The sequence below is a fragment of the Oncorhynchus gorbuscha genome, linkage group LG14, assembly GCF_021184085.1.
Source record: "Oncorhynchus gorbuscha isolate QuinsamMale2020 ecotype Even-year linkage group LG14, OgorEven_v1.0, whole genome shotgun sequence".
NCBI classification, from domain to species: domain Eukaryota; kingdom Metazoa; phylum Chordata; class Actinopteri; order Salmoniformes; family Salmonidae; genus Oncorhynchus; species Oncorhynchus gorbuscha.
In genome coordinates this window covers 63,954,270-63,978,513 of record NC_060186.1, presented here as the reverse complement: position 1 = coordinate 63,978,513, position 24,244 = coordinate 63,954,270, and the positions used below count along the sequence as shown (strand labels likewise).

The window sequence follows — 24,244 nt, the reverse complement described above, 5'->3', positions numbered from 1 at the left end:
TGCCGAACCCTAACCTTAACAGCACTTCTCACCCTAATGCCGAACCCTAACCTTAACAGCACTTCTCACCCTAATGCACTTCTCACCCTAACCCTAACCTTAACAGCACTTCTCACCCTAATGCCTAATGAACCCTAACCTTAACAGCACTTCTCACCCTAATGCCGAACCCTAACCTTAACAGCACTTCTCACCCTAATGCCGAACCCTAACCTTAACAGCACTTCTCACCCTAATGCCGAACCCTAACCTTAACAGCACTTCTCACCCTAATGCCGAACCCTAACCTTAACAGCACTTCTCACCCTAATGCCGAACCCTAACCTTAACAGCACTTCTCACCCTAATGCCGAACCCTAACCTTAACAGCACTTCTCACCCTAATGCCGAACCCTAACCTTAACAGCACTTCTCACCCTAATGCCGAACCCTAACCTTAACAGCACTTCTCACCCTAATGCCGAACCCTAACCTTAACAGCACTTCTCACCCTAATGCCGAACCCTAACCTTAACAGCACTTCTCACCCTAATGCCGAACCCTAACCTTAACAGCACTTCTCACCCTAATGCCGAACCCTAACCTTAACAGCACTTCTCACCCTAATGCCGAACCCTAACCTTAACAGCACTTCTCACCCTAATGCCGAACCCTAACCTTAACAGCACTTCTCACCCTAATGCCGAACCCTAACCTTAACAGCACTTCTCACCCTAATGCCGAACCCTAACCTTAACAGCACTTCTCACCCTAATGCCGAACCCTAACCTTAACAGCACTTCTCACCCTAATGCCGAACCCTAACCTTAACAGCACTTCTCACCCTAATGCCGAACCCTAACCTTAACAGCACTTCTCACCCTAATGCCGAACCCTAACCTTAACAGCACTTCTCACCCTAATGCCGAACCCTAACCTTAACAGCACTTCTCACCCTAATGCCGAACCCTAACCTTAACAGCACTTCTCACCCTAATGCCGAACCCTAACCTTAACAGCACTTCTCACCCTAATGCCGAACCCTAACCTTAACAGCACTTCTCACCCTAATCACCCTACCTTAACAGCACTTCTCACCCTACCCTAACCTTAACAGCACTTCTCACCCTAATGCCGAACCCTAACCTTAACAGCACTTCTCACCCTAATGCCGAACCCTAACCTTAACAGCACTTCTCACCCTAATGCCGAACCCTAACCTTAACAGCACTTCTCACCCTAATGCCGAACCCTAACCTTAACAGCACTTCTCACCCTAATGCCGAACCCTAACCTTAACAGCACTTCTCACCCTAATGCCGAACCCTAACCTTAACAGCACTTCTCACCCTAATGCCGAACCCTAACCTTAACAGCACTTCTCACCCTAATGCCGAACCCTAACCTTAACAGCACTTCTCACCCTAATGCCGAACCCTAACCTTAACAGCACTTCTCACCCTAATGCCGAACCCTAACCTTAACAGCACATCTCACCCTAATGCCGAACCCTAACCTTAACAGCACTTCTCACCCTAATGCCGAACCCTAACCTTAACAGCACTTCTCACCCTAATGCCGAACCCTAACCTTAACAGCACTTCTCACCCTAATGCCGAACCCTAACCTTAACAGCACTTCTCACCCTAATGCCGAACCCTAACCTTAACAGCACTTCTCACCCTAATGCCGAACCCTAACCTTAACAGCACTTCTCACCCTAATGCCGAACCCTAACCTTAACAGCACTTCTCACCCTAATGCCGAACCCTAACCTTAACAGCACTTCTCACCCTAATGCCGAACCCTAACCTTAACAGCACTTCTCACCCTAATGCCGAACCCTAACCTTAACAGCACTTCTCACCCTAATGCCGAACCCTAACCTTAACAGCACTTCTCACCCTAATGCCGAACCCTAACCTTAACAGCACTTCTCACCCTAATGCCGAACCCTAACCTTAACAGCACTTCTCACCCTAATGCCGAACCCTAACCTTAACAGCACTTCTCACCCTAATGCCGAACCCCCTAACCTTAACAGCACTTCTCACCCTAATGCCGAACCCTAACCTTAACAGCACTTCTCACCCTAATGCCGAACCCTAACCTTAACAGCACATCTCACCCTAATGCCGAACCCTAACCTTAACAGCACTTCTCACCCTAATGCCGAACCCTAACCTTAACAGCACTTCTCACCCTAATGCCGAACCCTAACCTTAACAGCACTTCTCACCCTAATGCCGAACCCTAACCTTAACAGCACTTCTCACCCTAATGCCGAACCCTAACCTTAACAGCACATCTCACCCTAATGCCGAACCCTAACCTTAACAGCACTTCTCACCCTAATGCCGAACCCTAACCTTAAATTAAGACCAAAAAGCTCAATTTTGTTTTCATGAATTCTTTCAATATAGCCAATTTTGACTTTGCAGCTGGCCTATCTAAGGGGAAATCGCTCAGTTCTGCCTCTAGGACAAGACTCATGACAATAAACGTCAATCTGCCAGTGACACACACACACACACAGCAGGCACGCACAGCGACGTGACTCAGTGCCAAGATCTCTCTCACTGAGCTGTTGAAGGATTGGGACACGTTCTTTCATTTTTCACATAACAATGAATAGTTCTGTCCAGATGTCTCAATCCCATTCAGCCACCTACAAACCCCTGGACAACCCCCACCAGAGGAAAACATCAAACCCTTTAGTCTGCCCGGTCTGACCAGTGTTTCTACCAATATTTACTTAGCAGCATTTAGTTGTAATATTTTAGTCAGTCATATAGCATAAGAACACGGCATAATCTATGGCAAAATTTGTAGAATTGCAGAAAATTTGCTTTAAAAGTGTGTGCGCGTGTACGTGTACGTGTGTGTGTCTAAGAGCTAGAGGCAAGATCTGTCCACTGGTTCTCTGCTCCTGAGGAATCTAAGGAATGCTTTAGCTCTGCAGGCCATCAGGCTGTGTCTCCCTCTCTCTCTCTCTCACACACACACACACACACACACACACACACACACACACACACACACACACACACACACACACACACACACACACACACACACACACACACACACACACACACACACACACACACACACACACACACACACACACACACACACACACACACACACACACACACACACACACACACACACACACACACACACAGTGGACACACACAGTGGACATGTGTAATGATGTGGACTTCTTTTAGTGCGCAGATACACTATGTTAAGACACATTGTAACAGTACAGTAACACTGCAGATACACTATGTTAAGACACATTGTAACAGTACAGTAACACTGCAGATACACTATGTTAAGACACATTGTAACAGTACAGTAACACTGCAGATACACTATGTTAAGACACATTGTAACAGTACAGTAACACTGCAGATACACTATGTTAAGACACATTGTAACAGTACAGTAACACTGCAGATACACTATGTTAAGACACATTGTAACAGTACAGTAACACTGCAGATACACTATGTTAAGACACATTGTAACAGTACAGTAACACTGCAGATACACTATGTTAAGACACATTGTAACAGTACAGTAACACTGCAGATACACTATGTTAAGACATATTGTAACAGTACAGTAACACTGCAGATACACTATGTTAAGACACATTGTAACAGTACAGTAACACTGCAGATACACTATGTTAAGACACATTGTAACAGTACATGTACACACAAATGCACTATGTTAAGACATATTGTAACAGTACATGTACACACAAATGCACTATGTTAAGACATATTGTAACAGTACATGTACACACAAATGCACTATGTTAAGACATATTGTAACAGTACATGTACACACAAATGCACTATGTTAAGACATATTGTAACAGTACATGTACACACAAATGCACTATGTTAAGACATATTGTAACAGTACATGTACACACAAATACACTATGTTAAGACATATTGTAACAGTACAGTAACACTGCAGATACACTCTGTTAAGACACATTGTAACAGTACATGTACACACAAATGCACTATGTTAAGACATATTGTAACAGTACATGTACACACAAATACACTATGTTAAGACATATTGTAACAGTACAGTAACACTGCAGATACACTCTGTTAAGACACATTGTAACAGTACATGTACACACAAATACATACTGTACTTACACACTGTTAGACATAAAGGTGCCATCTAGGCTGTCCCCATAAAATAACCCTTTGAAGAACCCTTTTTGGTTCCAGGAAGAACCCCGTTTGAGTTCCATGCAGAACCCTTTCCACACAGAGTTCTACATGTGTAACCGATGTGAAATGGCTAGCTAGTTAGCGAGGTGCGCGCTAATAGTGTTTCAATTGGTGATGTCGCTCGCTCTGTGACCTTGAAGTAGTAGTTATTTTGATTTGAGATATAGCTGACTCTCTGTATTTAAATACTGAGAGATAGATGATGACTGCTGTGTTTATATACTGAGATATAGATGATGACTCTCTGTGTTAATATACTGAGATATAGATGATGACTCTCTGTGTTTATATACTGAGATATAGATGATGACTCTGTGTTTATATACTGAGATATAGATGATGACTCTCTGTGTTAATATACTGAGATATAGATGACTCTCTGTGTTTATATACTGAGATATAGATGATGACTCTCTGTGTTTACACACTGAGATATAGATGATGACTCTGTGTTTATATACTGAGATATAGATGATGACTCTCTGTGTTTATATACTGAGATATAGATGATTACTCTCTGTGTTTATATACTGAGATATAGAGGCGGCAGGGTAGCCTAGTGGTTAGCGCGTTGGACTAGTAACCGAAAGGTTGCAAGTTCGAATCCCCGAGCTGACAAGTTACAAATCTGTCGTTCTGCCCCTGAACAGGCAGTTCCTAGGCCGTCATTGAAAATAAGAATTTGTTCTTAACTGACTTGCCTAGTAAAATAAAGATAAAATAAAAAAATAGATGATGACTCTCTGTGTATATATATACGGAGATATAGCTGATGACACACACACACACACAAACATGGGCTCTGGCACACATGCAAGCACGCACCAACCCTGGCACACGTGTACACACACACAGGCACGCGCATACACACAAACCTCTGGTCTTCTCCTGTCCTCTTCCTCTTTAGGGAAACTGGTTAGAACAGAGGTGTTTCCTGACTCCTCTCCTTTCCTCTCCACTTCACTCCTCTCAACTCCTCTCCTTTTCTCTCCACTTCACTCCTCTCCTCTCCTCTCAACTCCTCTCCTCTCCTCTCAACTCCTTCCCTCCCCTCTCAACTCCTCTCCTCACCTCTCCTCTCCTCTCAACTCCTCTCCACTCCTCACCTCACCTCTCCTCTCCTCTGCCTCGCCTCGCCTCGCCTCGCTCCTCGCCTCTCCTCTCCTCTCCTCCTCTCCTCTGCTCCCCTCCCCTCCCCTCTCCTCTCTTCCCCTCTCTTCCCCTCTCCTCTCCTCTCCTCCCCTCTCTTACCCTCTCCTCCCCTCTCAACTCCTGTCTGACTGGTCGTGGTAATAAAGAAGTTTTTAGGAATAACTGCCAGTGTAAATGTCACTGATTCAGCTCAGTTCACATCACATACAGTATACGACTGCAGTGAGGAGGTAAAGTTAGTATACAGTGCTTTCGGAAAGTATTCAGACCCCTTGACTTTTTCCTAATTTTGTTACGTTACAGCCTTATTCTAAAATTGATTAAATAAAACACTTTCCTCAGCAATCTACACATAACACCCCTTAATGACAAAGTGAAAACAGGTTGGCACATTTGTAAAAAAAAATAAACAGAAATACCTTATTTACAAAACTATTGAGACCATTTGCTATGAGACTCAAAATTGAGGGAGGTGACCAAGAAGTAAGTATGCTTAGGATAATATGTCATATGTTTTTTCTTTCAGTGTCACAATAAGGACAACCCGATTTCTCCTAAATGTATTTCCTTCTAAATGAAGAGTATCTCTAACATCTCTGCCTTGGTTCAACCCAAGTCCTCTTGATCTTTGAGAAGGAAATGGGATGTCACTGAACGTGTAACCATTGGTTATTATCTTGCTTGCGTGTAATATCTTTGTTCTTACCTTGTTCTGGTCAGTCCAGTACAGGAAGTATCCCTGGGGGTCGACTCGTAAGGTCACAGGGGTCACCGTAGTAGAGTCCTGTAGAGAGAGAAAGGTACCATTTGTGAGAGAGGGAAAGGTGTGCGTGTGTGTCCGATAGAAAAAGGAGTAAGCTGCCGTGCATGTTATTGTCTGTGAGAGACACCATCCTACACACACACACACGCACACACACACAGATTGGCAGCCCTAGGCCAAGGCCGTCTTTACATAGCAGCTGCAGATATTATTGGCTGTTTCTATAAAAAGCTGTGGCGTTTCTGTCCGTAGTCACCAGCCCAGCGCAGCACTCAGCTGAACAAACTGGATGATTATCTACCTGTCTGTCTGTCCTTACCCTGAAGAATCACACAGGATTATATACAACACCACTGAACACACTTTTAAACCCATATCGCCATGTTGCATCACAGAACCAAACCTAATGGGTTTTCTGAGAAAAAATTATATAGACCTACGACTGTATGGTATAGACCTACGACTGTATGGTATAGACCAGAGACTGTATGGTATAGACCTACGACTGTATGGTAAAGATCTACGACTGTATGGTATAGACCTGCGACTGTATGGTAAAGATCTACAACTGTATGGTAAAGATCTACGACTGTATGGTATAGACCTACGACTGTATGGTATAGATCTACGACTGTATGGTATAGATCTACGACTGTATGGTATATATCTACAACTGTATGGTATAGATCTACGACTATATGGTATAGATCTACGACTGTATGGTATAGATCTAAGACTGTATGGTATAGATCTACGACTGTATGGTAAAGATCTACGACTGTATGGTATAGACCCACGACTATATGGTATAGATCTATGACTGTATGGTATAGACCTACGACTGTATGGTATAGACCTACGACTGTATGGTATAGACCAGAGACTGTATGATATGTATCTACAACTGTATGGTATAGATCTATGACTGTATGGTATAGATCTACGACTGTATGGTATAGATCTACGACTGTATGGTATATATCTACAACTGTATGGTATAGATCTACGACTATATGGTATAGATCTACGACTGTATGGTATAGATCTAAGACTGTATGGTATAGATCTACGACTGTATGGTAAAGATCTACGACTGTATGGTATAGACCTACGACTGTATGGTATAGATCTATGACTATATGTTATAGATCTACGACTGTATGGTATAGATCTACGACTGTATGGTATAGACCTAAGACTACAGATCTACGACTGTATGGTATAGACCTAAGACTGTATGGTATAGATCTACGACTGTATGGTATAGATCTACGACTGTATAGTATAGACCTAAGACTGTATGGTATAGATCTACGACTGTATGGTATAGACCTAAGACTGTATGGTAATGATCTACGACTGTATGGTATAGATCTACGACTGTATGGTATAGACCTAAGACTGTATGGTATAGATCTACGACTGTATGGTATAGACCTAAGACTGTATGGTATAGATCTACGACTGTATGGTATAGACCTACGACTGTATGGTATAGACCAGAGACTGTATGGTATGTATCTACAACTGTATGGTATAGATCTATGACTGTATGGTATAGACCTACGACTGTATGGTATAGACCTACGACTGTATGGTAAAGATCTACGACTGTATGGTATAGACCTACGACTGTATGGTAAAGATCTACAACTGTATGGTAAAGATCTACGACTGTATGGTATAGACCTATGACTGTATGGTATAGATCTACGACTGTATGGTATAGATCTACGACTGTATGGTATATATCTACAACTGTATGGTATAGATCTACGACTATATGGTATAGATCTACGACTGTATGGTATAGATCTAAGACTGTATGGTATAGATCTACGACTGTATGGTAAAGATCTACGACTGTATGGTATAGACCTACGACTGTATGGTATAGATCTATGACTGTATGGTATAGACCTACGACTGTATGGTATAGACCTACGACTGTATGGTATAGACCAGAGACTGTATGGTATGTATCTACAACTGTATGGTATAGATCTATGACTGTATGGTATAGATCTACGACTGTATGGTATAGATCTATGACTGTATGGTATATATCTACAACTGTATGGTATAGATCTACGACTATATGGTATAGATCTACGACTGTATGGTATAGATCTAAGACTGTATGGTATAGATCTACGACTGTATGGTAAAGATCTACGACTGTATGGTATAGACCTACGACTGTATGGTATAGATCTACGACTATATGTTATAGATCTACGACTGTATGGTATAGATCTACGACTGTATGGTATAGACCTAAGACTATAGATCTACGACTGTATGGTATAGACCTAAGACTGTATGGTATAGATCTACGACTGTATGGTATAGATCTACGACTGTATAGTATAGACCTAAGACTGTATGGTATAGATCTACGACTGTATGGTATAGACCTAAGACTGTATGGTATAGATCTATGACTGTATGGTATAGATCTACGACTGTATGGTATAGACCTAAGACTGTATGGTATAGATCTACGACTGTATGGTATAGACCTAAGACTGTATGGTATAGATCTACGACTGTATGGTATAGATCTACGACTGTATAGTATAGACCTAAGACTGTATGGTATAGATCTACGACTGTATGGTATAGACCTAAGACTGTATGGTATAGATCTACGACTGTATGGTATAGACCTACGACTGTATGGTATAGATCTACGACTGTATGGTATAGATCTACGACTGTATGGTATAGACCTACGACTGTATGGTATAGATCTACGACTGTATGGTATAGATCTACGACTGTATGGTAAAGATCTACGACTGTATGGTATAGATCTACGACTGTATGGTATAGACCTAAGACTGTATGGTATAGATCTACGACTGTATGGTATAGATCTACGACTGTATGGTATAGACCTAAGACTGTATGGTATAGGTTTATGACTGTATGGTATAGATCTACGACTGTATGGTAAAGATCTACGACTGTATGGTATAGATCTACGACTGTATGGTATAGATCTACGACTGTATGGTATAGATCTACGACTGTATGGTATAGACCTAAGACTGTATGGTATAGATCTACGACTGTATGGTATAGATCTACGACTGTATGGTATAGACCTAAGACTGTATGGTATAGGTTTATGACTGTATGGTATAGATCTACGACTGTATGGTAAAGATCTACGACTGTATGGTATAGATCTACGACTGTATGGTATAGACCTAAGACTGTATGGTATAGATCTACGACTGTATGGTATAGGTTTATGACTGTATGTTGTTCATTATGATGAAGGATGTGTTCTATGACATCATGGTATGGTGCAGATTATATACAGGTAACTGCCAAAATAAAGGAAACCCGTGTAAATTAGGGATACAAAATATATTGAAAGCAGGTGCTTCCTCACTGGTGTGGTTCCTAACACAATTAAGCAATTCATCTGGATCTGGGAAACTAGCCCTAGATGTCTAGTATTTATTATACTGTATGTCTAGGATCTATAGCTGTCTGACTGGGGGCAGCTCTGTTGAGGTGACAGATCATCACTGGCCTCTGGTCATCTTTAACAGCGTAAACCAGCCAGACAGAAATTAAATGGTGGTGCCTGATGTACACACTGACCCCTCTGACCAGAACTGACTGCTATCGTATCGATCCTACTCTATTACAGAAAGCAGACGGACGGACGGACAGAGGGAGGTGGGGAGGGAGAGAGGTGGGGAGGGAGGGAGGTGGGGAGGGAGGGAGGTGGGGAGGGAGGTGGGGAGGAAGAGAGGTGGGGAGGGAGGGAGGTGGGGAGGGAGGGAGAGAGAGAGAGAGAGAGATGGAAAGAATGAATGTGAGAGACACTTAGGCAGATAGCAAAAGTGATAAACAAAGAGGGACCTGGAAGAGACAGACAGACAGACAGACAGACAGACAGACAGACAGACAGACAGACAGACAGACAGACAGACAGACAGACAGACAGACAGACAGACAGACAGACAGACAGACAGACAGACAGACAGACAGACAGACAGACAGACAGACAGACAGACAGACAGACAGACAGACAGACAGACAGACAGACAGACAGACAGACAGACAGACAGACAGACAGACAGAAAACATCCATATGCAAGATGCTGAAAATGGTTTGTGAGAGAATTTTAAAAACGATTCGTTGCGACTCTGTAACAGATTCAAGAAGGATTGATTTGGTCAACTTACACACGTGAAGAACATGCCATGACTCATGACAAATCAGAGGGAAGATACACTATATCAAGTCCTAGTATATAGAGTTGATGACAAAAATGCGATATTAAGACTATGGCAATGGTTGTAGTGTTTGTCACCGGTTAAACTTTCCCATTAGTCCTAAAGTTCACGGAGGATTGATGGATTATGTTGCAACATCAGGCTGAGAGAGTTACAGATGGCTGGTGGCCATTGACAATCTGCTTAATGATGTGTAAACAGCCATTTTCACAAGCCTGGTGGAACAAGCCTGATCGCTGCGTTCATCATTGTACTTCACATGGATTCACCAGGCTGCGTTTTGGCCATCTTCTCCTCTTCTCCCAACTGTCCCTGGCCACAGCTACACACACATGAAGTCATGGTGACTTCCTCAGAGGCTAACATTGGGGAGGGGGGGTGACTCACAGACTCTCACTCTCTGGGTCTGCATTCACACACATCTCAGAGGCTATCATTGGGGAGGGGGGTGACTCACAGACTCTCACTCTCTGGGTCTGCATTCACACACATCTCAGAGGCTAACATTGGGGAGGGGGGTGACTCACAGACTCTCACTCTCTGGGTCTGCATTCACACACATCTCAGAGGCTAACATTGGGGAGGGGGGTGACTCACAGACTCTCACTCTCTGGGTCTGCATTCACACACATCTCAGAGGCTAACATTGGGGAGGGGGGTGACTCACAGACTCTCACTCTCTGGGTCTGCATTCACACACATCTCAGAGGCTATCATTGGGGAGGGGGGGGGTGACTCACAGACTCTCACTCTCTGGGTCTGCATTCACACACATCTCAGAGGCTATCATTGGGGAGGGGGGTGACTCACAGACTCTCACTCTCTGGGTCTGCATTCACACACATCTCAGAGGCTAACATTGGGGAGGGGGTGACTCACAGACTCTCACTCTCTGGGTCTGCATTCACACACATCTCAGAGGCTATCATTGGGGGGGGGGGGTGACTCACAGACTCTCACTCTCTGGGTCTGCATTCACACACATCTCAGAGGCTATCATTGGGGGGGGGGGTGACTCACAGACTCTCACTCTCTGGGTCTGCATTCACACACATCTCAGAGGCTATCATTGGGGAGGGGGGGTGACTCACAGACTCTCACTCTCTGGGTCTGCATTCACACACATCTCAGAGGCTATCATTGGGGAGGGGGGTGACTCACAGACTCTCACTCTCTGGGTCTGCATTCACACACATCTCAGAGGCTATCATTGGGGAGGGGGGTGACTCACAGACTCTCACTCTCTGGGTCTGCATTCACACACATCTCAGAGGCTAACATTGGGGAGGGGGGGTGACTCACAGACTCTCACTCTCTGGGTCTGCATTCACACACATCTCAGAGGCTAACATTGGGGAGGGGGGGGGGTGACTCACAGACTCTCACTCTCTGGGTCTGCATTCACACACATCTCAGAGGCTATCATTGGGAGAGGGGAGGGGGTGACTCACAGACTCTCACTCTCTGGGTCTGCATTCACACACATCTCAGAGGCTATCATTGGAGGGGGGTGACTCACAGACTCTCACTCTCTGGGTCTGCATTCACACACATCTCAGAGGCTAACATTGGAGGGGGGTGACTCACAGACTCTCACTCTCTGGGTCTGCATTCACACACATCTCAGAGGATATCATTGGAGGGGGTGACTCACAGACTCTCACTCTCTGGGTCTGCATTCACACATCTCAGAGGCTATCATTGGGGAGGGGGGGGGGTGACTCACAGACTCTCACTCTCTGGGTCTGCATTCACACACATCTCAGAGGCTATCATTGGGGAGGGGGGGGTGACTCACAGACTCTCACTCTCTGGGTCTGCATTCACACACATCTCAGAGGCTATCATTGGAGGGGGGGTGACTCACAGACTCTCACTCTCTGGGTCTGCATTCACACACATCTCAGAGGCTATCATTGGGAGAGGGGAGGGGGGGGTGACTCACAGACTCTCACTCTCTGGGTCTGCATTCACACACATCTCAGAGGATAGACTAGTCTTCAGAGCTAAAAGGTTTTCTCAATTTTTTTCCGACAAAATCTTACACCGGGGAAGAAAATCGCCATGATTACAAGGAGGTTTCCAATTTAGGAGTAATTGTGATCGTTAAGAGGTTTTGTCTCAGCTCTCCTTTGAGTGAAGGGACAGAGGGAAGCAGGCAGACAGAGTTGGGACAGCCTCCGTGGACTGTGGATCCACCCCTCACAGTGGTGTTCTATACCATTAGCCATAGCCTAAACATAGGGATTGTTGTGATTGTTTAGCTTCTGCATTATAACAATGTCTGAGTATTAGCAGTACAGACAGATGGAGTTTACGAAGTAAAATGGTCTTCAAACCCACAGAAAGGATTTGGTATGAGAAATACTATTTCCTGCTTCCTCTCTTCTTCTCTGTATTTCTTTCCCGCCCTTCCCTCTCTCCTTCCTCTCCCGCCCTTCCCTCTCTCCCCTCTCCCGCCCTTCCCTCTCTCCCCTCTCCCGCCCTTCCCTCTCTCCCCTCTCCCGCCCTTCCCTCTCTCCCCTCTCCCGCCCTTCCCTCTCTCCCCTCTCCCGCCCTTCCCTCTCTCCCCTCTCCCGCCCTTCCCTCTCTCCCCTCTCCCGCCCTTCCCTCTCTCCCCTCTCCCGCCCTTCCCTGTCTCCCCTCTCCCGCCCTTCCCTTTCTCCCCTCTCCCGCCCTTCCCTCTCTCCCCTCTCCCGCCCTTCCCTCTCTCCCCTCTCCCGCCCTTCCCTCTCTCCCCTCTCCCGCCCTTCCCTGTCTCCCCTCTCCCGCCCTTCCCTTTCTCCCCTCTCCCGCCCTTCCCTCTCTCCCCTCTCCCGCCCTTCCCTCTCTCCCCTCTCCCGCCCTTCCCTCTCTCCCCTCTCCCGCCCTTCCCTCTCCCTCTCTCCCCTCTCCCGCCCTTCCCTCTCTCCCCTCTCCCGCCCTTCCCTCTCCCTCTCTCCCTCTCCCGCCCTTCTCCCTCTCCCCTCTCCCGCCCTTCCCTCTCCCTCTCTCCCCTCTCCCGCCCTTCCCTCTCCCCCGCCCTTCCCTCTCCCTCTCTCCCCTCTCCCACCCTTCCCTCTCTCCCCTCTCCCGCCCTTCCCTCTCTCCCTCTCCCGCCCTTCCCTCTCTCCCCTCTCCCGCCCTTCCCTCTCTCCCCTCTCCCGCCCTTCCCTCTCTCCCCTCTCCCGCCCTTCCCTCTCTCCTTCCTCTCCCGCCCTTCCTCTCTCCCCTCTCCCGCCCTTCCCTCTCTCCCCTCTCCCGCCCTTCCCTCTCTCCCCTCTCCCGCCCTTCCCTGTCTCCCCTCTCCCGCCCTTCCCTTTCTCCCCTCTCCCGCCCTTCCCTCTCTCCCCTCTCCCGCCCTTCCCTCTCTCCCCTCTCCCGCCCTTCCCTCTCTCCCCTCTCCCGCCCTTCCCTCTCCCTCTCTCCCCTCTCCCGCCCTTCCCTCTCTCCCCTCTCCCGCCCTTCCCTCTCCCTCTCTCTCCTCTCCCGCCCTTCTCCCTCTCCCCTCTCCCGCCCTTCCCTCTCCCTCTCTCCCCTCTCCCGCCCTTCCCTCTCCCCGCCCTTCCCTCTCCCTCTCTCCCTCTCCCACCCTTCCCTCTCTCCCCTCTCCCGCCCTTCCCTCTCTCCCTCTCCCGCCCTTCCCTCTCTCCCCTCTCCCGCCCTTCCCTCTCTCCCCTCTCCCGCCCTTCCCTGTCTCCCCTCTCCCGCCCTTCCCTCTCTCCCCTCTCCCGCCCTTCCTCTCTCCCCTCTCCCGCCCTTCCCTCTCTCCCCTCTCCCGCCCTTCCCTCTCCCTCTCTCCCCTCTCCCTCTCTCCCCTCTCCCGCCCTTCTCCCTCTCCCCTCTCCCGCCCTTCCCTCTCCCTCTCTCCCCTCTCCCGCCCTTCCCTCTCCCCGCCCTTCCCTCTCCCTCTCTCCCCTCTCCCGCCCTTCCCTCTCCCCGCCCTTCCCTCTCCCTCTCTCCCCTCTCCCGCCCTTCCCTCTCCCCGCCCTTCCCTCTCCCCTCTCCCCTCTCCCACCCTTCCCTCTCCCCTCCCTTCCCTCTCCCTCTCTCGCCTCTCCCTCTCTTCCCTCTACCCTCCCTTCCCTCTCTCTCTCTCGCCTCTCTCTCTCTCCCCTCTACCCACCCTTCCCTCTACCCTCCCTTCCCTCTCCCTCTCCCTCTCTCCCTCTCTCCCCTCTCCCGCCCTTCCCTCTACCCTCCCTTCCCTCTCCCTCTCTCCCCTCTCCCGCCCTTCCCCCTACCCTCCGTTCCCTCTCCCTCTCTTCCCTCTACCCTCCCTTCCCTCTCTCTCTCTCTCCCTCTACCCGCCCTTCCCTCTACCCTCCCTTCCCTCTCCCGCCCTTCCCTCTCCCTCTCTCCCCTCTCCCTCTCTCCCCTCTCCCGCCCTTCCCTCTACCCTCCCTTCCCACTCCCTCTCTCCCCTCTCCCGCCCTTCCCCCTACCCTCCGTTCCCTCTCCCTCTCTTCCCTCTCCCGCCCTTCCCTCTCCCTCTCTCCCCTCTCCCTCTCTCCCCTCTCCCGCCCTTCCCTCTACCCGCCCTTCCCTCTACCCTCCCTTCCCTCTCCCGCCCTTCCCTCTACCCTCCCTTCCCTCTCTCTCTCTCCCCTCTACCCGCCCTTCCCTCTACCCTCCCTTCCCTCTCCCTCTCTCGCCTCTCCCTCTCTTCCCTCTACCCTCCCTTCCCTCTACCCTCCCTTCCCTCTCTCTCTCCCCTCTACCCGCCCTTCCCTCTACCCTCCCTTCCCTCTCCCTCTCTCGCCTCTTCCTCTCTTCCCTCTACCCTCCCTTCCCCCTCTCTCTCTTGCCTCTCCCTCTCTTCCCTCTACCCTCCCTTCCCTCTCTCTCCCCTCTACCCGCCCTTCCCTCTACCCTCCCTTCCCTCTACCCGCCCTTCCCTCTCCCTCTCTCCCCTCTCCCTCTCTCCCCTCTCCCGCCCTTCCCTCTACCCTCCCTTCCCACTCCCTCTCTCCCCTCTCCCGCCCTTCCCTCTACCCTCCCTTCCCTCTCCCTCTCTCCCCTCTCCCGCCCTTCCCTCTACCCTCCCTTCCCTCTCCCGCCCTTCCCTCTACCCTCCCTTCCCTCTCTCTCTCTCCCCTCTATCCGCCCTTTCCTCTACCCTCCCTTCCCTCTCCCTCTCTCGCCTCTCCCTCTCTTCCCTCTACCCTCCCTTCCCTCTACCCTCCCTTCCCTCTCTCTCTCTCCCCTCTACCCGCCCCTCCCTCTACCCTCCCTTCCCTCTCTCTCTCTCCCCTCTACCCGCCCTTCCCTCTACCCTCCCTTCCCTCTCCCTCTCTCCCCTCTCCCGCCCTTCCCTCTACCTCCCTTCCCTCTCCCTCTCTCGCCTCTCCCTCTCTTCCCTCTACCCGCCCTTCCCTCTCCCTCCCTTCCCTCTCCCTCTCTCCCCTCTCCCGCCCTTCCCTCTCCCTCTCTCCCCTCTCCTGCCCTTCCCTCTACCCTCCCTTCCCTCTCCCTCTCTCGCCTCTCCCTCTCTACCCTCTACCCGCCCTTCCCTCTCCCTCTCTCGCCTCTCCCTCTCTTCCCTCTACCCGCCCTTCCCTCTCCCTCCCTTCCCTCTCCCTCTCTCCCCTCTCCCGCCCTTCCCTCTCCCCTCTCTCCCCTCTCCCGCCCTTCCCTCTACCCTCCCTTCCCTCTCCCTCTCTCGCCTCTCCCTCTCTTCCCTCTACCCGCCCTTCCCTCTCCCTCTCTCGCCTCTCCCTCTCTTCCCTCTACCCTCCCTTCCCTCTCCCTCTCTCGCCTCTCCCTCTCTTCCCTCTACCCGCCCTTCCCTCTCCCTCCCTTCCCTCTCCCTCTCTCCCCTCTCCCTCTCTTCCCTCTACCCGCCCTTCCCTCTCCCTCCCTTCCCTCTCCCTCTCTCCCCTCTCCCGCCCTTCCCTCTTCCTCTCTCCCCTCTCCCGCCCTTCCCTCTCCCTCTCTCCCCCTCTCCCGCCCTTCCCTCTACCCTCCCTTCCCTCTCCCTCTCTCGCCTCTCCCTCTCTTCCCTCTACCCGCCCTTCCCTCTCCCTCCCTTCCCTCTCCCTCTCCCCCTCTCCCGCCCTTCCCTCTACCCTCCCTCCCTTCCCTCTCCCTCTCTCCCCTCTCCCGCCTTTCCCTCTACCCTCCCTTCCCTCTCCCTCTCTCCCCTCTCCCGCCCTTCCCTCTACCCTCCCTTCCCTCTCCCTTTCTCCCCTCTCCCGCCCTTCCCTCTACCCTCCCTTCCCTCTCCCTCTCTCCCCTCTCCCGCCCTTCCCTCTCCCTCTCCTTCTTCCTTTCTCCTTGCTCTACAACACTTATGTCAGACAGTGTACATATGTAGGATCTTAATTTGATCTATATTGTCACAGCAAAATAAACCTGAACCATTTGTCCCTAATGTTGCTTGATATGTGATCAGGCTATCAGCTGGCCAACAGTAAGCTACATTAAAAGTATGGTACTGTTGATATAACTGTGTGATAGGACAATTCTCAGCAACAAAAGAGTGATCAAATTAAGATCCTACATCTGTAATACAATAACTGCATTCTGGCCACTCCATGCCATCTCCACCATGCTGAGAGGATTTTGTTTCCATCTTGGCTCAATATCGTACCAATCACTCCACTCTCCTTGCTCCACTGTTTGGTCATGTATGGTCAAGGTTCCCCATGGTTACCATGACACTTATTTTCTGACATCCAGCTGAGACAGGGGAAAGGTTTTGATTTCAAACTTACTGGATTATCTGTCTGCCTCTGTCTCTCTATATCCCTCTGTCTCTTCTATCCCCTCTGACTCTCTCTATCCCCTCTGTCTCTCTGTCTCTCCTCTGTCTCTCTCTCTATCCCCTCTGACTCTCTCTATCCCCTCTGTCTCTGTCTCTCCCCTCTGTCTCTCTCTCTCCCCTCTGACTCTCTCTCTCCCCTCTGTCTCTCTGTCTCTCCTCTGTCTCTCCTCTGTCTCTCCTCTGTCTCTCCTCTGTCTCTCTCTCTATCCCCTCTGACTCTCTCTATCCCCTCTGTCTCTGTCTCTCCCCTCTGTCTCTCTCTCTCCCCTCTGTCTCTCTGTCTCTCTGTCTCTCTCTCTCTCCCCTCTGACTCTCTCTATCCCCTCTGTCTCTCTGTCTCTCTGTCTCTCTCTCTATCCCCTCTGTCTCTGTCTCTCCCCTCTGTCTCTCTCTCTCCCCTCTGACTCTCTCTATCCCCTCTGTCTCTGTCTCTCCTCTGTCTCTCTCTCTATCCCCTCTGTCTCTGTCTCTCCCCTCTGTCTCTCTCGCTCCCCTCTGACTCTCTCTCTCCCCACTGTATCTCTATCCCCTCTGTCTCTCTCTCTCCTCTGTCTCTCTCTATCCCCTCTGTCTCTGTCTCTCTCCTCTGTCTCTCTCCATCCCCTCTGTCTCTCTCTCTCCTCTGTCTCTCTATCCCCTCTGTCTCTCTCTCTCCTCTGTCTCTCTCTATCCCCTCTGTCTCTCTCTATCCCCTCTGTCTCTCTCTCTCCTCTGTCTCTCTCTATCCCCTCTGTCTTTCTCTCTCCTCTGTCTCTCTCTATCCCCTCTGTCTCTCTCCTCTGTCTCTCTCTATCCCCTCTGTTTCTCTCTCTCCTCTGTCTCTCTCTATCCCCTCTGTCTCTGTCTCTCTCCTCTGTCTCTCTCTCTCATCTGTCTCTCTGTCTCTCCTCTGTCTCTCTCTCTATCCCCTCTGTCTCTCTCTCCCCTCTGTCTCTGTCTCTCCCCTCTGTCTCTCTCGCTCCCCTCTGACTCTCTCTATCCCCTCTGTCTCTCTGTCTCTCCTCTGTCTCTCTCTATCCCCTCTGTCTCTGTCTCTCCTCTGGCTCTCTCTCTATCCCCTCTGTCTCTCTGTCTCTCCTCTGTCTCTCTCTCTATCCCCTCTGTCTCTGTCTCTCCTCTGTCTCTCTCTCTATCCCCTCTGTCTCTCTGTCTCTACTCTGTCTCTCTCTCTATCCCCTCTGTCTCTGCCTCTCCCCTCTGTCTCTCTCTATCCCCTCTGACTCTGTCTATCCCATCTGTCTCTCTCTCTCCCCTCTGTCTCTCTGTCTCCCCTATGTCTCTCTCGCTCCCCTCTGTCTCTCTCTCTCTATCCCCTCTGTTTCTCTCTCTCCTCTGTCTCTCTCTATCCCCTCAGTCTCTGTCTCTCTCCTCTGTCTCTCTCTCTCATCTGTCTCTCTGTCTCTCCTCTCTCTCTCTCTCTCTCTCTCTCTCTCTCTCTCTATCCCCTCTGTCTCTCTCTCCCCTCTGTCTCTGTCTCTCCCCTCTGTCTCTCTCGCTCCCCTCTGACTCTCTCTATCCCCTCTGTCTCTCTGTCTCTCCTCTGTCTCTCTCTATCCCCTCTGTCTCTGTCTCTCCTCTGTCTCTCTCTCTATCCCCTCTGTCTCTCTGTCTCTACTCTGTCTCTCTCTCTATCCCCTCTGTCTCTGCCTCTCCCCTCTGTCTCTCTCTATCCCCTCTGACTCTGTCTATCCCATCTGTCTCTCTCTCTCCCCTCTGTCTCCCCTATGTCTCTCTCGCTCCCCTCTGTCTCTCTCTCTCTATCCCCTCTGTCTCTCTCTCTATCCCCTCTGTCTCTCTCGCTCCCCTCTTTCTCTCTCTCTATCCCCTCTGTCTCTCTCTCTCTATCCCCTCTGTCTCTCTCTCTCTCTCTCTCTATCCCCTCTGTCTCTCTCTCTCTCTATCCACTCTGTCTCTCTCTCTCTATCCCCTCTGTCTCTCTCTCTATCCCCTCTGTCTCTCTCTCTCCCCTCTTTCTCTCTCTCTATCCCCTCTGTCTCTCTCTCTATCCCCTCTGTCTCTCTCTCTATCCCCTCTGTCTCTCTCTCTATCCCCTCTGTCTCTCTCTCTCCCCTCTGTCTCTCTCTCTATCCCCTCTGTCTATCCCCTGAGTCTCTCCCTACCCTCTGTCTCTCTATGTGTGTGTGTGTGTGTGTGTGTGTGTGTGTGTGTGTGTGTGTGTGTGTGTGTGTGTGTGTGTGTGTGTGTGTGTGTGTGTGTGTGTGTGTGTGTGTGTGTGTGTGTGTGTGTGTGTGTGTGTGTGTGTGTGTGTGTGTGTGTGTGTGTGTGTGTGTGTCAGGAAAGACTTGGTGGGCTGTGGGGTCTGGAAAGTGGCCATGGACGAGGTCCCCACCCTAATCCGAAAACTACAAAAACACGGCTAGCACACGATAACACATCAACATGGGGAAACACACACACCTCACACCCCTCACAACATACCACCATATACAGACGGAGAAAGGAGAGAGACAGAGAGACAGAGAGACAGGGGAGAGAGGAGAGAGAGACAGAGACAGGAGATAGAGGAGAGAGAGGAGATAGAGACTGAGAGACAGGAGAGACAGACAGGAGAGACAGGAGAGAGAGGAGAGAGAGACAGAGAGAGACTGAGAGACAGGAGAGACAGGAGAGACAGACAGTAGAGACAGGAGAGAGAGGAGAGAGAGACAGAAGAGAGGAGAGAGAGACAGAAGAGAGGAGAGAGCGACTGAGAGACAGGAGAGAGAGAGGAGAGACAGGAGAGAGAGGAGAGAGACAGGAGAGACAGGAGAGAGAGGAGAGAGAGACTGAGAGACAGGAGAGACAGGAGAGAAAGACAATAGAGACAGGAGAGAGAGGATAGAGAGACATAAGAGAGGAGAGAGTGACTGAGAGACAGGAGAGAGAGAGAGGAGAGACAGGAGAGAGAGGAGAGAGACAGGAGAGAGAGGAGAGAGAGACAGAGAGACAGGAAAGAGAGGAGAGAGAGACAGAGAGACAGGAGAGAGAGGAGAGAGACAGGAGAGACAGGAGAGAGAGGAGAGACAGGAGAAAGAGACAGGAGAGACAGTAGATAGAGACAGAGAGACAGGAGAGCGAGACAGAGAGAGAGAGGAGAGAGAGGAGAGAGAGACAGGAGAGATAGGAGAGACAGGAGAGAAGGGAAAGAGACAGAGAGACAGGAAAGAGAGACAGAGAGAGACAGGAGAGATAGGAAAGACAGGAGAGAAGGGAGAGAGATAGGAGAGACAGGAAAGAGAGACAGAGAGAGACAGGAGAGGTAGGAGAGACAGGAGAGAAGGGAAAGAGACAGAGAGACAGGAAAGAAAGACAGAGAGAGACAGGAGAGATAGGAGAGACAGGAAAGAGAGACAGAGAGAGACAGGAGAGATAGGAGAGACAGGAGAGAAGGGAGAGCGACAGGAGAGAGAGGAAAGAGATACATTTGTAATTGCTATTAAAGACTCATGAATGTGTATATATAAAAAAGGTAGTTGCGTTATTAGACTGACACTGTGACGATGTTTGATGCCTATTAAAATATCGGAATACACTGTCATCGCTTGTTTGCGCTGCTCTGCTACAATGATAACACCGCAGTATCAGTCAACAGTTCCGCTATAGCAAATCACCATCACACAGTTGGCAGGTGCACACAGTGCCGTTTCCAACGCAGATTCCACCAAATACTCCGTCGTTAATTGGCTACTTGACAATTGTATGTTAGTTATTTACGCTCCCTAGGCGAAAAATAAAACGTACGTTGCAAACCTTTTTTTCTTTCCACATATCCATGCTGTGTGGAAAATAAAACAAGTTGTTTTAGCTATGAGAAATATATATGAGAAACGCTTTTCAGTAAGTAGCCTTCTTTTAATGTAGGCTAATCTTACCCAGAGACGATAGGCTTCTAGCAGAGCCGTGCTAAACAGCGGCGCGCAATATATTTTAATCAAGGTCATTTAGCTGCTACTGACTGGCGTGGGTATTGGGTATTACAATAGAGACTGGTGATAGAGAGGCTACCAGTATACAACTCATTCAACTCGAGGTTTATAACGTTCAATTGTATAGTTTTGAGAGATTCAGGTGGATCTGTATACCGTTTTGAAACGATTATGGATTCAATATTACACTATTGTGTCAGCTTTCTCTGTTACACGGTTAATTAATGAGCAATCTGAAAAGGCACGCACACACGCGCACGGATTGCGCACACATACAGCAACATACATGCACGCACACCATGAAATGTAAACCAAACATTCGAATTAACTGTGTTGTTTCCACGTTTTAGATTGTCACACAACTATAGCGCTTTCATATCACCAGCCAAAAGACTATAACCGAGGTAAAGGGATAGTTTACTCTTCCCTTAAACAGCCAGTTGAGACTGTTGCACTGTGGTAAATGTGTAACACATGCGTTACGGTGCTGTGGTAAATGTGTAACACATGCGTTACAGTGCTGTGGTAAATGTGTAACACATGCGTTACAGTGCTGTGGTAAATGTGTAACACATGCGTTACAGTGCTGTGGTAAATGTGTAACACATGCGTTACAGTGCTGTGGTAAATGTTTAACACATGCGTTACAGTGCTGTGGTAAATGTGGTAAATGTTTAACACATGCGTTACAGTGCTGTGGTAAATGTTTAACACATGCGTTACAGTGCTGTGGTAAATGTGGTAAATGTTTAACACATGCGTTACAGTGCTGTGGTAAATGTGGTAAATGTGTAACACATGCGTTACAGTGCTGTGGTAAATGTGGTAAATGTGTAACACATGCGTTACAGTGCTGTGGTAAATGTTTAACACATGCGTTACAGTGCTGTGGTAAATGTTTAACACATGCGTTACAGTGCTGTGGTAAATGTGTAACACATGCGTTACAGTGCCATGGTAAATGTGGTAAATGTTTAACACATGTGTTACAGTGCCATGGTAAATGTGGTAAATGTTTAACACATGTGTTACGGTGCTGTGGTAAATGTGGTAAATGTTTAACACATGCGTTACGGTGCTGTGGTAAATGTGGTAAATGTTTAACACATGCGTTACAGTGCTGTGGTAAATGTGGTAAATGTTTAACACATGTGTTACGGTGCTGTGGTAAATGTGGTAAATGTTTAACACATGCGTTACGGTGCTGTGGTAAATGTGGTAAATGTTTAACACATGCGTTACAGTGCTGTGGTAAATGTGGTAAATGTTTAACACATGTGTTACGGTGCCTTGGTAAATGTGTAACTAACATTGGCTACACAAAGGACAGTGACAAACCCGTCCACTCTGACAAAAAAAAAATACTTACATCATCCCATTTCATAAATTTGTTGCCATTTCTCAGGCTCTCGCTCACAAACACGGGCTTGAGCTGCAGCGCGTGAACTCCTGGCTGAGCTCCGGCCATTGACTCATCTACTCTCCTCAACCGACAGCAGAAGAAACGGTTTTAATTCCTTCGCCCTTTCTCTCCCTTTCGCCTTCTTTCCTAAACGAAATTACCCGTCTGCTGAGAAGAACTGTAGGCTGACCAAAACCCCACTAGTGTTGGTAGTAATCTAATCCCCGCATGGGTTAGCGGGTCTTTGCTTTGAAGCTCCAGGCGCAGCGGAGGGACCGAGTGAAGTCCGCTGGTGACGAGAGGGAGAGAGAGAGACTGAATGAGTGTGTGTGTCTGCACTCCCATTTAAAAACAGTTAATGCGGGGGACGAGTTCAGTGGCTCTGTGTGATCTAGCGCCTCCCTGCGCTCAAGGCATCTTGGATAGTAGGCAACACACACAAACACACACCACACACACACTAACACACACCACACACACACACTAACACACACACACACAACGTGAGAGCGATAGAGCACTGTTACACAAGTGAGATAAGTGGCCAAATTGACCACAAGCTGCATGTGTGATGATGTTGACTGACAGTTGGAAGGATAATTATTGTAAACAATATGTAACAGATGTTTTTACTCACAGATTATTTTATGGACAAGATGTTGAACCTCCTCTAGTTCCACTGTCACCTGACTGAACTGTACTGAACATAGAACATAGTGCATGATGCTTTTCCATGGGAAACAAGGATAGGGATTGTTTCAGATGAAGAATGTGCTACAGATGTGTTGTGTCTATATCATCAGCACACAACTGATCATAACTTCAGATGACACAGAAGACAATGATCTCCAATTCGATATGATTATTTATACCTTGAAGTGTTGTCCCTCTCTCCTTGATTTGATTGGAGAAGACATTTCCCATCTCTCTGATGGTGACAGTCAATGACTGGTCCTCCTCCATCACTCTACCCACTCAGGCTGCAAGTACTTCTTAAGAACTGCAGAGAACAAAACTACTTCTGAGAGGACTGGACTGTCAGTCATAGTCACAGTCACAGAGACTTGGGTCAAAAGCTTTTTGGAGTTTTGACTTTGTTGTCAGAAAGAAGGGTCCTTCTGGGTATCAAAACGCCCACACCACTTCCTAAAATGTCCTAAAAGGAATGTACCAATATTCATACTGACGTTTTCCTCTTGGTGGTCAGTGGACACTCCAGCTGTCAAACATGTCAAACTCGTCAAAACTTTGACTGACAGATTTCATGTCTGTGTGAAATGGAAGTGGTGCTGGCTTCTTGTCCCACGTCAATAATGATTGATTACTCCTGACACACACACCTCTGGGACTAGTGTGTGTGTGTGTGTGTGCGTGCGTGCGTGCGTGTGTGCGTGTGTGTGTGCGTGCGTGCGTGCGTGCGTGTGTGTGTGTGTGTGTGTGTGTGTGTGTGTGTGTGTGTGTGTGTGTGTGTGTGTGTGTGTGTGTGTGTGTGTGTGTGTGTGTGTGTGTGTGTGTGTGTGTGTGTGTGTGTGTGTGTGTGTGTGTGTGTGTGTGTGTGTGTGTGTGTGTGTGTGTGTGTGTGTGTGTGTGTGCATCTTTCAAACGGCTATTTTGTTAACAGCAGCACTGCGGGCAAACAGACATGGATTTGAAGTCAGTTGTGTGTCCTTTCAATAACCCACAGCCTCATGTCTGATGTAAAGCTTTATTACACACCAAACAAAGAAACTACATTGCACTCAGCTT

At 48.7% G+C, this 24,244-nt stretch overlaps 1 protein-coding gene across 3 annotated transcripts in view; it reads right to left on the bottom strand.

Annotated features, from left to right (window-relative positions):
• LOC123995278 (1-phosphatidylinositol 4,5-bisphosphate phosphodiesterase beta-1-like) overlaps positions 1-22,790 on the bottom strand; it is a 362,073-nt gene extending 339,283 nt beyond the window's left edge. For all 3 annotated transcript variants that reach the window (XR_006831799.1, XM_046298779.1, XM_046298778.1), the window contains exons 1-2: positions 22,466-22,790; positions 6,109-6,186 (exon numbers count right to left, since the gene is read on the bottom strand). Coding sequence is in view for 2 of the 3 variants with exons in the window: in XM_046298779.1 (XP_046154735.1) it covers positions 6,109-6,186; positions 22,466-22,564 (177 nt within the window). In the remaining variant the exon portion in view is untranslated. The remainder of the gene's footprint in view (positions 1-6,108; positions 6,187-22,465) is intronic.
• Between the last annotated feature and the right edge of the window lie 1,454 nt (positions 22,791-24,244).